The sequence below is a fragment of the Struthio camelus genome, chromosome 6 (assembly GCF_040807025.1).
Source record: "Struthio camelus isolate bStrCam1 chromosome 6, bStrCam1.hap1, whole genome shotgun sequence".
In the NCBI taxonomy this organism is placed as follows: domain Eukaryota; kingdom Metazoa; phylum Chordata; class Aves; order Struthioniformes; family Struthionidae; genus Struthio; species Struthio camelus.
The window spans coordinates 25238032-25254109 of NC_090947.1; the positions used below are offsets into that span (position 1 = coordinate 25238032).

The 16078-nt window shown below is 36.2% G+C and overlaps 1 protein-coding gene across 5 annotated transcripts in view; it reads right to left on the reverse strand.

Annotated features, from left to right (window-relative positions):
* Positions 1 to 16078, reverse strand: part of SCN2A (sodium voltage-gated channel alpha subunit 2) — a 78756-nt gene that overhangs the window by 31615 nt on the left and 31063 nt on the right. For 3 of the 5 annotated variants that reach the window (XM_009676185.2, XM_009676183.2, XM_009676184.2), the window contains exons 8-17: positions 13677 to 13740; positions 12969 to 13110; positions 11929 to 12135; positions 10426 to 10716; positions 6789 to 7169; positions 5671 to 5803; positions 4616 to 4854; positions 3519 to 3692; positions 2230 to 2586; positions 98 to 577 (exon numbers count right to left, since the gene is read on the reverse strand). In XM_009676185.2, the coding sequence (XP_009674480.1) occupies positions 98 to 577; positions 2230 to 2586; positions 3519 to 3692; positions 4616 to 4854; positions 5671 to 5803; positions 6789 to 7169; positions 10426 to 10716; positions 11929 to 12135; positions 12969 to 13110; positions 13677 to 13740 (2468 nt within the window). The remainder of the gene's footprint in view (positions 1 to 97; positions 578 to 2229; positions 2587 to 3518; positions 3693 to 4615; positions 4855 to 5670; positions 5804 to 6788; positions 7170 to 10425; positions 10717 to 11928; positions 12136 to 12968; positions 13111 to 13676; positions 13741 to 16078) is intronic. The other 2 variants (XM_009676187.2, XM_009676186.2) reach the window with 1 other exon arrangement.

A 16078-nucleotide genomic window follows, 5' to 3' on the forward strand; every position in this document is an offset into this window, starting at 1 on the left:
TACTAAACAGGAATGAAATATAGAATTTAAACCAACACTAGAAACTTCAGAAAAGAAAAAAAAAATCAACTTTTTATTAATATAGAAATAGTCCTACCTCTTTGCTTTCTTCCAGGTCGGACTCGCTGCTAAACTCTTCTGTATTTAAATTTTCAAAATCTGATTCCCCGACAGCAATCGGCACTGTCACAGTGAGACTTGGGTTGTTTATGAATGACATGTAATCACTTTCATCAACAACATACTTTTCCACGCTGCTGCCTATGCCACTGGTAGTTCCATTCCCTTCTTTAAGATAGGCAAGGTTTTTACCTATTTCTACTATTGTGTGGTTGGAAATACAGCTGTCTTTCTTGTTATTTAGGTCTTCAAGAGGTTTGATTTCATCTAAAACTTTCTGCTTTCTAACAAAGGCTTTCTGGATGAATTCACGCACTTTTCTTTTCACATAATCTATGCCCTTCTGAATTCTTGCCACAGCAATCTGTAGATTGTTCATTTCATTATCATCATCTGTAGCAGCAAGGTTGTCTGAACTAAATGAGCTCAGCAGTAAGGCCAAAAAGAGGTTGAGTACCTAAAAGATAGTAAGGAGAAAATATACTGGATCTCTTATTTTTAAGTCATAAAAGTAATTCTATTATGCTGTGTTCAATATTACACAATTTTTATTTCACAGCTAGCACTTGATGTCAAAGCATCTGCTTGTTATTCTTACCAGGCCATATGCCCTATCCCCCATATTTTTTTTTACCTTGCCAAAAACTTTTTCTAGCTTTCATAACTTCACTAACTTAGGTGAAAAGTCTATCCTTTACCTTTACCTTCACACTGGAAGTATTGTACGTCTGCTCCTCAAAGTGGAGAATGTCACAGGGAGGCAGGATACAAGGTGATGAAATAACCTATACAAACTACATCCTCAGTAGTGTTCATAGGTGAAGGAGAGGTGGGCACAAACCAGTTTTCTGGGGTTCAACAGGCCATAATTTTAGTGCCTCTAATTCAGAGTATAATAAGCTGATATATTTGCCAAGAATATATCAATTAATCTATTTTTGTTTCGGTCAGGAAAACTAGCTAAGAGAAATAAAATCCACATGTGTGACATATCCTAATTTTAGGGCTCTTTCACACGTTCCTGCATGACATTTTACAAACACGCTAGAGTAATTCAGACCATATGTAATTCTGATACGGTATGTGCAAAACTTATTTTAAATTGTGTTTAAATAATATTTATCAATTATTTTTGCTCAGACTTGCAGAATATTTTTAGAAGGTGCCACAGGAGTCTCACGTTAGTCACATTAGACTTAGTATTTCATTATGCCTGTGGATAAGCATGTTTATAAACTTTGTGGAATATATCAAATAGAGGTGGGATGCTAGCACCCAACAAGAAAGTCGAGAAGGTGGCATAACCATGGAAAATTAGTGAAATAATCCATAATCAATATGGCATTCAATAATGAAGTAGGAGTGTAAAAATACTGGTTAGGAAAAATCAAATGTATAAATGATAAAATGATAACAATCAAACATACAGAAAGGGATAAAAACTGGCAAAGTGGAAGCACTACAAAAAAGGGCGTATAGAGTATGCCAGAAAAGCAATGCAGTTACAAAATTTTCATATGTCATCTGGGGATGTAACAGGAGGAATGCTGGCTCTAGGCCTGGCATATAATTATTCCACATTATTTGTTACTGGTATCTCTGTCTAGAATGTGGCTTAGGAGGAATTCAGAGGCCAGTAAAAAAAAAAAAGGGATAAGTAGTTTAAAAATTATGGCCTCGGAGAAAAATTTGAACAACTAGGCTTGTTTTGTTTCAGAAAGAAAAGACTGAAAGTAGAAATAGTAAGCCTTTTAGTATTATAAATGGTGGTATGAAGAAGCTGATGGCCCACTGTTCTCCATAGCTACTGAGAGGAGTCAGTTAAATCTGTGGCAAAGGTGATTTAAGTTAGATATTTATTGAAAAGCATTTTTAAGTATAAGAATCATTCAGCACTGACATCACTAAAGAAGTTGTAAACTCACAGAAGATTTTAAAGAAAAGGTAGAGAAACATTTTTCATAACTGATCAAGGTGTATTTGAACCTGCAAACAAATGAACTATACGATCTCATAAAGTCTTTCTCTAGTCCTCATCTCTGTGATTTATAAACTATGAAAAATATGAGATACATTCTAATAATTTTAAAAAACCCACTGATTACGTACCACTAGGTTTCCAATCACCATGACCATCATGAAGACAGTAAGGCACATGGTTTGGCCTGCAACCTCCATGCAGTCCCACATCGTCTCTATCCATTCTCCACACAGCACTCGAAATACAATCAAGAAAGAGTGGAAAAAGTCATGCATGTGCCAGCGTGGCAGTTCACAGTCACTCGAGATCTTGCAGACACATTCCTTGTAGCTTTTCCCAAACAGCTGCATCCCAACCACAGCAAAAATGAAGACAATGATGGCCAGCACCAGGGTCAAATTTCCCAAAGCCCCCACTGAGTTGCCAATAATCTTGATCAGCATATTTAGAGTTGGCCAAGATTTTGCCAACTTGAAAACTCGAAGCTGCAAAACAGAAGAACAGTATACAGTTATTCATGTTACTATTTATAATGAAGTCACTGTTATACATTTCACATTTCAGTCAACTTGTGACAAAAATCATGTCCCACATAACTTTTAGAAACCTTAGTTACAAAATTTATGTTTCCAGTTCTTTGCAGCTTATTAGGCACTGGCAGTCTCAAGTCCTGATTCAAGTCATAATAATTCAAAAATATTGTCTATATGCTCATTTCAATTACATAAAAATAAACCTATGCATATAAAATGCAATTAGTTTAACAAGATTGTAAGTATACAGACACTACAGACCTCTGGCTTCTTAACTGGCAGAAAGAAAGAAGAAATAGTTTTCCCTGGAAAAGGCAAAGCCAAAGTTTTTAATGACAGGCATAGAGGTTACTTGCAAGCATCTCTAACAACATCTTTTGTGTCATTCAAAAAAGCCTATCCAAAGAAAAATCTGAATATCTCCTCTAAAACTAACCATGTCAGTTAACTACAGTAATGGAAGTTTATCAACTAAAATGGTCAATAAATTTTATTAACTAATAAATTATTTACTAATCTTCACTCATAGGTAGTAAGAAGGAATTGAATGTGGATTGTGGCTCTTGCACTTTTTTCCCTCATCTGTACAGAGAAAGACTCTAACAGATACTGCTAATAACAAGAATTATTCCTTAAAGCACATTCACTATAAGAACAGAATTAGTGTTGACAATATCTTGAATAAGAAATACACATTATCAAGATAACACAGAAAAGAAACTTGGTATCACAGATGCATCGGGTGCAATTTAGTATTTTCTAAGTTCTTATGCAAAGAACTTCTGACTCAGCCAAATATATATTGCACAAATGAAAAATACACAACATACATGCACAAATATAAAATATAACATAGAAACATGTTGTTTATTTAGTATATTTACCAATCGGAATGACCGGAGGACAGATAATCCTTCTACATTTGCAAGGCCAAGCTCCATTAAACTAAGGCTCACAATGAAACCATCAAAAATATTCCAGCCTTCTTGGAAATAGTAATAAGGATCCATGGCAATTATCTTGAGAAACATTTCAGCTGTGAAAATTCCAGTAAACACCTGCAAGCAAAATACAGTTTCTTGCTAAGTGTAATGGAAAAATATTTTAAATTAAAACTAATATTACCCATTTCTGTCACATTATATCTTCAGCCCATGATAAATCGCATAGCAACTCTATGTTCCCACATATTGGCGTTAGGAATTATATTCAGATATGAAGCTTAAATAGGCATCACAACACTTGGTTTCTAAATAAGAAGAGGTAAAGGGCAGAAATATGTTTTCTATTCAGGCTGCTAATATGCATTTATAAACACTGACACATAGAATCTCTTCTGATTTTAATATCCAGATTTTCCTTCTTAAATCTCATCTGTGCCTTGGGGCATTTTTTTGCTTCTAGGAGTAAAGATAACTTTATACGAGGGACAATTATTTCATTACGGAAAAAAGTAATATTGAAGGTGGGGTAGAACCATTCTTCCTCAGGACGACCTGAAGGAGGGACTACTACTGCAGTACATCTGCGATGCTCACTGGGCCTTTCCCCTCTATCCTCCTTTGAACACCTGGGACATCGGGAGACGCTAGCAAGCAGTGGAACAGGTGTGGGAATGGATGTGAAGGTTCTTATGACTTGTAAGTATCCATCCAAGAGAAAACATCTGATAAGGAAAGTTTCTGTAACCTAACAAACCCGCTACAGTGATAGAAGCTGAAGGTTTTAAAAATTAAAATGCTGATTGGGTCTATAACTTTTACTATCTTCTGCAAAGGGAAGAGAATTCAACTCTTTAAAGCAAGGCTGGAGAAGTCCAGGAATGTCAACAAGGAGGCATTCAATACAGCTTAAATATTTCAAATATTTAAGCCTATAGATATCTAGTCAACATTTTCTTTTAAAGATGTATACAAAGGTCACTCAGGAATTATTCTGGAAAAATGCATTTGTTATACATGGTACATCATGAAAGACTTACAAGGTTTCCTACTGAAAGCACACCACTAAACTGTTCTGTCATTGGATAGTGCTCCATGGCCATGAACAAGGTGTTAAGAACAATGCAGATAGTAATGGCCAGATCAACAAATGGGTCCATCACAATCAAATTTACAATGTGTTTTACTTTCAGCCAAGGAGTGCAGCAGTCCCAAATCAAGCAAGTGTTAGCAAATTTATACCAGCACGGTGGGCATTTCTGCCTGGATTCTTCAAGTTCTAGAGAGAAAAATGTAAATAACATTTTAAACAATATTTCTCTATTTCTGGACCACTACTTTTAAAGTTGGTGTTAAAAGAATACTAAATACTCAGTAAATAAAACACTCATTCACAAACAAATGCTAAGTAGAGTGCAAAGCAGAAATTTGTCTTAGAAATCTGGCATACATAGCAGGAACAAAATATTTCAAATTTTATTCTTGCAGATTAAATACTTCAGACTACCCTAAAGTAGGCAACTCTTTACACAGTACTACGGTCCAAATGTGCAAAATTGCTCATTTTCACCTTCCCATTTGCTGTCTTGGCCATAGTCATTTTTGCCTCAAAGCAATATTTTGCCTTTTGTTTACAAGTGGTAGTTTAGTTCCATGACTCAGATTCATTGTATTTATCCTTCCAGAAAGAGCAATTTGGTCCTTCTTTGTACACTCAATTTTTTCAGATACAGCATGCTTGATATATCTGTAGAAGGGGATTGTTCTACTGCAACAATCATAGCTGTTTCAGTAACTGAAATAGAGCTTTTACCCAAAAAGGTAGCTCCTCTGGAGAAACACTGCATTCACCAATTGCTCTCCACTTGCATTTAACTTTTAAGTGCGCTGCTTTCATCTCACCTCTGTTTGTATGGTGAAAGCTTGACTGATTTTTCTAAATATATCAGACTATCTTAAAAAAATACTACTTCTACTTAACAAATCTTGTCTTGCCTACATCCTTAGACCACCATGGCTATATTAAAACACCACTGCTACATAGTGTATCATATATTCAGTAGCATTTGCCATACAAAAATTCTATGTTACATACCTTCCATTGTGTTTGTAAGCATGCTGGCTATACTCATTGCTCTTTGCCTTGCACTAGGATCTGTTAGGTAGTCCATAGGAACATGGTAAGAACTAGACCGTCTCTTTCTTAATTCGGTTTCTGTAGTAGTGCCCTGAAAATAAAACACTGATAAAATAGACTATCAATTGTCCATTTAATAACCCTGTGAAGTATTACAAAAGTATAATGGCTTCAAACATTCTGCTGTCCTGCGCCCTGCCTCATTTACATTCTGGTTCTGTGAAGACTAATATCTACATAACTTTGTATACAGCAAATAGCCAAATACAGCAGTAGGATAGCTCTTGTGCTTAAAGTATGCATTTTTAACCATGATTTTGCTGAATCAGGGCTGAGAGATTAAAAAAGATTCATGAGTTTTAAGTTTCATAATGCCAATGAGCTCTGCCATAAATATCTTTCTAATGAGGCAGTGAAGTCTTTTTCTAAATATGAAAATGCACAGCCCACATAGCCAGCTGTGAGAGCACAAAGAGCGAATATGTCTTCTTAAGGTATCTCCTAATTTAGATTAAATTTTTAATTTCCTAGCACACATTTTCAAACAAAATAAACGAAAAAATATTTAATGTTATTACTAAATCTCCAAAATAATTAACTATAAAAATCAACTATTTGATGGGAATGCTATCACAACCCATGTAAGCTGTAATATCAGTGTTGTATCAAAAGCTTCCTGTATGATCAGCAAGAACTACGTTTTCACTCAGTATATTCCATTACGTAAATACATCTTATTCACAATTTTTTTTTCATTTTTGATAACCTGTCAGATATAGGAATACAGAACCTCCCAGTTAAGTCTTCCGTTAGCATAATGAACTAACGAACATAAGATATTACTTTATTTAGTTTTTTACTATGCTGCTGTGTTAATTCCTAGCGAATTAACTAACATATATTTTCACGCATTTAGTTAACAAGAGCTAGACAATTTCATTTTCTATGTTAGCTTATAACTACAATATATCAAAGGAGCATTCACAACTTGGCTAAGAAGGGAATCACTCCCAAGTGATACTAGCTAATGATATAGAGAGAGGTCATCATGTCTGAGCTATTGTAGACTTCCTTACATTGCTAGCAGTGGCTGCTTTATCAATCATCACCTCTGGCAGAAGCTGTCCAGTAGGTGAAGTCAGAGCTGGAGGCCCACCGACTAAAGAAACTACTCCATTGCAATCCACAGTGCTGTGCATCTTCCCATTCACTGGAAGTGGAGGTACTGTCCTGGATGACCTACTGGCCTGACTAATGTTACTGTTGCGCCGTTCACCATGTCTATGAGGAACAAAGAGAGAATCTCTTCTGCTCTCATTGTCTTCAAAAGTGCTGTGCTCATCATCAGCAAAGTCATTTTCTGATCCTACATCCTTTGCTCGACCTCTGAAGCTGAAAAGACTTGTTCTGCTATTGCGCCTTGGGGAAAACAGGGAGCCACGAATGCTCAGCAAAGACTGTAGGGAAATAAAAACAATAATTATCAGCTGAAAATTCCTTTAAATATAATTTGTTTCATACCGGGGGGGGAAAAAACATGGTTAATATGTCTTAAAGGGTAAGGTCTACAAAGCAATAAACTAGTATAATCCCCCATTCTCATAAACTCTGTTTTGGGTAGTAAACAAAGAGCACATAAGTGACAGACAAAGAGTAGTTATTTTAATACTTTGGAAACATGAAATCATTCCATTTAATTACTGTAAAAGAAACTGCTTGACAGAATTGCTTTCTCTGCCATTCTGCCTGTTTTATTACCAACTGTTCATAAATGGAGTAAGTACTCCTAGACACTATTTGCCCCAGATTGGCATTAGCCTGCACAGCTGAGCAAATAAAATTTTAGGTAAATTTCCTGTGACTCCATCTACACAGAGAGGTAGCTGCCAAATACCACCTATTTTTAAAAAATATACATATTTTCAGGGGTACTAGTCAATAGTAACGAGTCAATAGCAACAATACTGCTAAGTTCGTGTTTCTTACTGTATTACTTTTCAAAAGTGTTAGCTATCCAGAATTTGCAAAGACATGTATGTTGTTTTATATGAACAGTCTCACCAGTCTTCATCGACTTACTCATGTGAGTAAACGCTCTGCTATAGGAGGTTCTTTTCAGGATGAGAGTCAAAATAAAGCTCTAATTTTGCAAATAATTACATATATGTTTAATTTTTATTCACATCAGTGGTTCTCTTGACTTGAATGATTGCATATGATGGATAGCTATGACAAAAATACTGCTGCGTAAGGACTGCTACCTTGTGTTAACATCTAATTTCACTCAAGACAGAGCTCTATGAACAGCTGAAGTACTTAAAGCAGTATCTTTGTTTCTCTTCCGTAACTTATCTTTATGCAGCAGAGCCCCACTTGTTCTAGGTACTGCAAAATGCAGAACAAAGAGGCACTCTGCAAGAATTTATTATCTAAGTATTACACAACAGACGGATACAAAAAGAGAGGGTGTACAAGGAGGCAAAATTGATGGGTATGATAAACAGTGGTCTTAGCTCACCTGAAGTCACTTCCCTGTTAAGCTTTCTGTAGGCAGCATGGTAAAAGAGAGTTTTAAAGAGGGATTTGAGGAAAGCAATGAAGTGGTTTGGTGGAAACTCATGGGGAGCTTCTTCCAAGCATGAGGAGCAGCATACAGAAAGAGAACAAAGAAACTAGTCTGAAAACTTAATAGGAGGTCATTGATGCTGGCACGGGTCAGTCAAAGCTGGAACTTGACTTGCTGACAGTAAGCAGACAGGGCAGGTTGGGAAGAGCTTTAGGCACTATATGTTTTATGGTACTGAAAATATTCATAGGTGGAGATGTTAACTGGCAGATTAGGTAAAAGCAGTGAAATAGGTTAGTGCTCTTTGCAACAACATTCTTGATGAATATGGCAGTAACTGGGACATAGAAAGGAGGTCCAAGCTGAAAATGACTCATGTTTGTGGGGCCAGAGTAGAGTTAAAAAGAAAAAAAAGAAAGAAGAGAAAGGGACCATCAACAGGGCCTCGTGGAAATCCCTTAGAAAACTGGAGAAGGAATAAAAGGATCTTCTAAAGCAAAACTGAATCAGGAGAACTGAGAGGAGACCAAACCATGAATGTCAGGAAGAATAAGTTTTCAAGAACAGAATGGTCAGTTTTGTTGGAGATGAGTGAAATGTCAAGGAAGATGTCAAAGATGAGATATAATTCTGAGTTTTGGCTAGGAAAAGTGGAATTTCTGTTGAGTATAGTGGCTAGAAGCCAGAGTGGAAAGGAACTAGGGTTGGAAAACCAGAGGGAAAGGGAACACTAAACTGCAATAATAAACAGCTGTAAATGAACTCGGAGATGAAAAGACAGGAGAAGCAAGAGGGATGAGGAGCGCTTCATTTCTTACGAGATGCATGAGTTGAGCTAAGGCTGCAATTTGAATGAAGACACAAGAATATGTACCTAAGGGATCAGATGGGTCTTTAACACGGAAGTTGAAGTCAATGGAGATAGAGGTGAAAATCTGTATACGGAACAGAATGAATCGTGAACTAAACTCAGCAACGAAATCTTAACAGAGATTAGACAATTAACAACATAAAACAGTGGCAGACCAAGAAAAAAAACCTGGATGCAGTGCTATTAAAAAAAGAAATATGTTGGAAAGAAGTGAAAGGAGGAGTTAACTTGGCAGGAATGGAAGCATTATAATCCTACCACAGACTGATCTAAGGAGGACAATCCTGAATAAATAAGAGAACAGTGGACAAAGAGGTCTGAGCTTCTGTGAGAATGGGAGCTGCAAAAAGTGATACATGAAGAGAACATGGACGCTTTTGATCTTTTTAGGGATGCAACAAGCCTTCCAGAGACAGGAATAGAAGAGGATAAAAAGGAAGGAATGAGTTTAGTAACAGTAACTAAAGACAGGGAGAAAGCAAGTCACAAATACCAGGGAGAATCAAGAAGGTGGGGACAAAAGGAAGAGGCATATTGAGGCAAATGTCACGTGACGGGGCAGAAAAAGGATGAAATGGATGTGAGATCTGGACTTGAACTGCTGAGGGGAGAGAGTCTGAGGTAGAGAAACGAAGAGGAGCTACTGAAAGCTGTAGAAGGGATAATGTAACAAAGCTATCAAATGAAATAAATGTCTGGATGTTAGATGCAGATGGCATTCTTTCTGAGTCTCTGGTTTATCAATGTAGGAGAACACATGCAAGGACACATTGCCGCAGATATTTCCACCTTAAGATAACACAATTAACGGTCTCAAATCAATGCATGTATCAAATCTCACAATAACATTTATACCACTTCTACCAGGTTTCTTGCACTCCAAATTTAGGAGTTTTCTCACTGAAAATGTGAAATTCATGAGTATGTGTGTACCAAATTTTGAATCCACTGATCATGCTGAATATATCATTCTTAAGGGGGAGACAGGTCCATTTTCAGTAAGAATCTTGCAAATAAAATTCAGTTTAATTAATAAACATTATTTTGATTTTCATGTTTCAATTTAGAATAAGAAGAAAATCTCTCATATTCTTACTTTTCATCTTTTATTGCAAGTATTAAATTGGTCATATTTTGATTTAAGATATTAAGGAACCTGTAGTAACTTTTGCAAGAATTAACATCTTCATATCCTGACTAAACAACTTTATAGGTTTTTCTTTTGTTATGATCAGTAGATTGCAGCAGTGCTTAAGAGGTAATAATACTAAGGTACCTGGTGTGGGGAAGAGAATCTCTTTTCATATGTCAGTCTATTCCCCTCAATGGATAATCGGAAACCTTTCCTTCTGATGCTGTCCTCTGATTCAGATTTGTGAAATTCTTGCTCCTCTTTCTCCTCTCCTTCAGATTGTTCTTTTTGCTTTTTTTTCTTTCTTCTATTCCTCCTCTCTTTAGCACTCTTTGAGCTCAGTTTTGATGCCTCAGAAGAACTTTCGGAGAATCCACCTATTCCACCTACGCCACTATAATCTCTTGAGTCAGCTGCTGCAGCTGCTGCTGCTGCCTATACATACAAGCATATACACAATTTACACCATTTATACAAATATATGCCATTCACTATTTTAAATGCATTGCCATTCTTAAAAAAAAAAAAAAAAAAGAATTTGAAATAAAAGCAGTGATCCCAATTCATTGAACCCAGCATATTGTAAAAGGTATAGTTTGCAAAAAATGACAGGAACAATAATTTGCCACTGCTCCGTAACCCAGAAATTAGAGCAGCCCAATGGAGAATTGCACTACCAAAGAACTAAATTAACAAGCATCTGTTCTGGATTGAAGCAATATGTTGGAGTGAATTTTTCACCTGCAAATGCTACATTAAAAAATAAAACTACGTAAAAGTCAGGAATCAAGGTTCAAACAGGAAAAAAATTCTTGTTAGCAGGAAACAATGTTTTCTTACACCATTTTGCTCTATTTTGAATACTCTCTAGTCTGTTAAAGATGTAATGTAACATTATTTATCTCAGTATTGCAAATGATCATCCGAGATCTGAGTTAATCTGCAGGCTATGAGAGTCCTGTTGCTTTTCAAAGCTTCAAACATTTGCAGAGCATTTGATTAACTTTTATTTACAAGTTGTGGTACAAAAAAGGTGTCCCTGACTTTAGCCATTTGCTTACATGGAAGACACGGTTCAACTCTTGGTCTCTGTGGTCACAAGCCAACAAGCCAAGTAGACATTATCAGTTATCCTATTAAAATTTTCAGGGTCTCTAAAAAACGAAAAGGAGATTCAAAGTAGTATGAAATCATGATGTCTGTAACAGAGAAGCATTTTCTCCATTTTCTACACTTTTCCCAGCTTTCTTTGAAACTGGAACACTATTGCTTTCTGCTGAGAGAGCTGGGGAGGGAGTAGAAAAAGCCAAGTGTGGCTGAAGCAAAATATTTCTCCCACACTACCTAAAATAATTTTGCTTCTGTTACTTAAATAAGCAGAACTCCTGTTTTTTTCTTCTCCACATCTTCATCTCCACTTCCATCTCCAGTCTGAAATCCCAGTATTTTAGCTTATTGGTTCTTTATCATTTTTGTCACTAATTAGAAGGTCCACTCAAGCCAGTAGAATTAGTGCAATGGAAAACATTAATTAAAGATTAGATGCAAAAGGAAGGCATTTGTAAGATGAGAGGTAATATATTCTTAAGAGCGTGTGTGTGGTGGTGAAACTATTCTCACATATGGGATTTTAATTTACAGGGATACCTGTGCTTCTTCCTGTTGCTTTTTCAGTTGTTCCAGCATTTGTTGAAATTCTGCTTCTTTCTGTTCTGCTTCTTCCATGGTTGCTTGATTCTGTTCTTCATAGGCCATGGCAACCACAGCCAGGATCAAATTAATCAGGTAGAAAGAGCCCAGGAAAATGACCAAAACAAAAAATATCATGTATGTTTTCCCAGCAGCACGTAGTGTCTGGGGAAAAAAGAGATACACATGTTTTTAACACACTTTTTAAATACTGCTGTATAAAATGGTGGCGTCTGTGTCGTAATTTAGAAACACATTATAAGATTGCTTGTTTTGGCACAAGCTTAGTTAATTTTTCCATATACACATATTTAGTATTATATCCTGGCTATACGGGCAAAATTCAAGTTTTGTGTCTGCTACGATCAAGGTAAATAAGATTCTATAGCTTGAATACTTCAGAACTTCTACTAAAGAGAATCCATAGTAGCAGTTGCTGTCCCCACTATACTTTTAGGTTATGTTACAGTCTTTAAAACTAACAGTAGAGGGGCCAGTAGCCATCATCTTACCTTCTTGTCTCATCAGTCCCAAATTACAGTGTCACAAAGACCGTGCAGTGTATGAATTGTCATGCTGCACAACAACATTGTCCTTCAGTTTAAGGATCTGTGCAGTTTAGGGATGTGATGTAGCCTTTGCAAATACAACATATTTCTAGTGGACTGCAAGTCAATTTTATTGTAGCATCTACTTATAGCATGTTTGGGCAAGAAGTTTTAAGAACTTAAAAGCTCATTTAACTCATTTGTGAAATGAAACCAATAATGCTTAACCACCTTCATAAAATAACAGCTATTTCTTCTTATTATCTTTCAGTAGCACATGGGAACCTAAGTTATGGACAAGGCTCCTATTGTTTTAGACAGCTTACACATATGAAATAAAAAATGATTTCTGTCTCAAAGGCCTTAGAGAAACGTGAATGAAAATAACTATGCAAGTACTATGTAGTAATGGTATTGGTGATGGTGCTGTTTATTTTAGTAAGTCCTCACCAGCTGGTAAAGATTCTCCCAAAAGTCCTGAGTCATCAATCGAAACAGTGACAAGAATGCCCAACTGAATGTATCAAAACTTGTGTAGCCATAGTTGGGGTTTCTACCAGCTTTCACACATATATATCCTTCTGGACATTGACTACAAAAGAAGAGGAAATGCTATTTTTAACAACTACTCTAAATTACGATATGCTATAGTAAATCACAAAATTGTTCAGGAGTACCAGTTGCTAATGAAATTATGAACAAGTAAAATTGTATTCTACATACCTAAGATACAAATTGAAAATCAGTAAGATATATCTTTAATTCTATTCCCTACTGATATTTCAATGCTTTAAAATATAAATAAGAGCAAGTAGCCTTCCCCACAAATTTGTCATGTCAATGCATCTCCATCGGGACAGCAAAAGAACGTCAGCTACCGTGGCTGATGATAAGCAGCTGTCAGCCAGCTGGCAGTTACATTAATGCACATAGTATTCACATGGTTACCTTTACAATATTAGCCTAAGATGCTGAGAAAATGCCAGTGTAAACTCAAATCACATAGATGGTCATATTTAGGTACAGTTTCATATTTGAAAACACTGGTAATTTGAAATTGTACAGTACAGTTGACACTTAACTTGACCACCTGAACTATTCTAAGTAGGCAATTATTTTTTCTTGATGCACAACGAAAAACAATGACCATTTTCTTACCCTGCATCTGAGCTATTGCCACACAACAGAGCATCATTTTGTCCTTCCAAGAAGTAGAAATGATCTATTTTTTTAAAAAAAGAAAAAGTGGTAAGAAAGATATCAGTTATGTCTAATACTAGCTGAGCAATGATAGAGACTTTTACACTTTAAAGAAACAAACAGAACTAAGAAACAGTTTAACTGGAATATCAGAGGATTAGAAATAAAAAAAAAAAACTGTGGAAAATACTGTTCTACAGGAAAATGATTTTCTATAGAGTCTTGAAGTTTGGCCTACCAATTTAGACTATCAAATTTTGTATGTCAGCAAATGACTGAACAAATGCTAGGAAAACAAGACAAAGGATGAGGGAATCCCTACCTTTGTTCATGCATTTTAATAAATATCATTTAGTGTTACTCATTTATAATATTCATTGCATACTATTTTATCCAAACATTACTTGCAAACATTTTGCAGTCTTTCCACATGAAAACACAACACAACGTGCACAACAAGTTGCCACTGGATCTTAAGTTTGAAGGGCTGAGGGAGAAATTAAGCTTTTATTGTACAAAATACAAAATTACTAGGCAAAAATCTCCATCAGAAGAACCCACTTGAAGTTTCTACAGGAATTTTGTTTCTAGAACTAAGGTAAGAATAAGTTAAGGCTAGGCTAACAAGTAAAATGAGGTAAAATATAGTTTAAAAAGATGGAAGTCTTAAAATCCCCAGGCACATTCTTTTCTTTGTCCTGCTTTACGGTGGAAAGGAAAAACCAGTTTGCCATCAATTCCTTACTTGGGATTCTTATGGTAAAATGGGAATCTCTAGCGGAGGTTTTTGGTTCAGGTGACATATTAAGTTAAAGGGAAATGGCCACAATCAGGTTATGTTCTGGCTGTTCCCAGGAAGCAGATGGTTCCCTGAGATCCATTGCCAGCTGGCACAGGCTAACTTAGCTGGCACGAACTAGCTAGGGGCCAATGCCAAACAGACAATCAGGGAATTGCAACCAGTTCCTACTGACTGTTTCTACTCTGCCACCACCACTATACAATGGACACTGCATAAGATCTGCTTAATTTAAAAAGAGAGATTATGTACAAAACTTCTACACCAGCAATCTATTCTCAGGTATCAGACAGGAAAACAGCGGGCCTTCAGACATTCAGGCGTTCACGTAATCCTCAAGGGACTTGTTTCCATATCCTGTCAGAGATTTTAAGCTTCTAAATAAGTGTTAGATATCTGAAGATGCAGACAGGCACCAAACTGGTTTTTCAAAACTGTCTGTGTGCCTAATTCCCGTTCCTATGTAGCACAGCTCCTTCTCTGGTAAGCAGAGGACCCAGAGGAATATCCAGTCAGCTTAACCTTCAGCCCAGTATGTTGGAAAAAAAAATCATTTTGTCAGTACAAAGGTGATAATAATAAAGTAATAAAAAATAGTCAATATGAATTTATCAAACTATGTCATAAACAAAACTAATCCTGTCTCCTTTGCCTAAGCTGGTAACACAACAGCAGCCAAAGGAACAAGTCCTACATGACACTCTCATAAGCAAGCTTAGCAGATATGTTCTAGCTGGAATCATTACAAAATACTTGAAAAATTATGCTCAGAGAGCAGCAACCAGTGGCCCAGTGTTAACTTAGGAGATCATTTTCTTGAAGATCCTAAAGGGATCTGCACTATACAAGGTTTTCGTAACAAGCTTCATTACCAACTCAAGACGTGGAATAACTTCAACATGCATCAAGTACTGTGAAGGCATCAAGCTAGGAGAGAACATGACTGAAATTTAGAATGACGTTTGCAAACTGATGAGCTGATCTACAAATGGTTGGATTTATTTCAATAGAGATAAGTGGAAAAGGCTACAGTTGACAAGGAAAAATCAAATACAAAATGGAAAAATAGACCGTAACTGTCCACACATTATACTGCGCTGACCACAGCGACTATCACGAACCACAAGCTGACTGTGAATCATAAATATGGTGCTAATGTAAAAAATGTTGTAATTTTGAGATGTGCTAATAGGAATGTTGCACATATGGGACATGAGTTAATTACTTCTCTCTAATTTGTACCTTTATTGGAGTAGAAAGTAAGGGAATTGAGCACTGCACTTAAAAAAAACACAGACTAATTGGCTAGAGTACAAAAGAGCAAAAAATGTGAAAAGAGGTCCAGAAAACAGGCTTGCTTGATTTAGAAAAGATCAGAAATAGACCAAATAATATCATGAAGATTATTATAAAGCAGACTTGGTTATCTTATTTCTCAGACCATAGGAGAAATAGTAACATATTCAATCTGAAATTCACAACATTTAGGTCAAGTATTAAAAAAACTTTGTGTGATGTAGTGCTAGAAGAGGCTAAAGGGTGAACAGCATGGAGTAGAGTA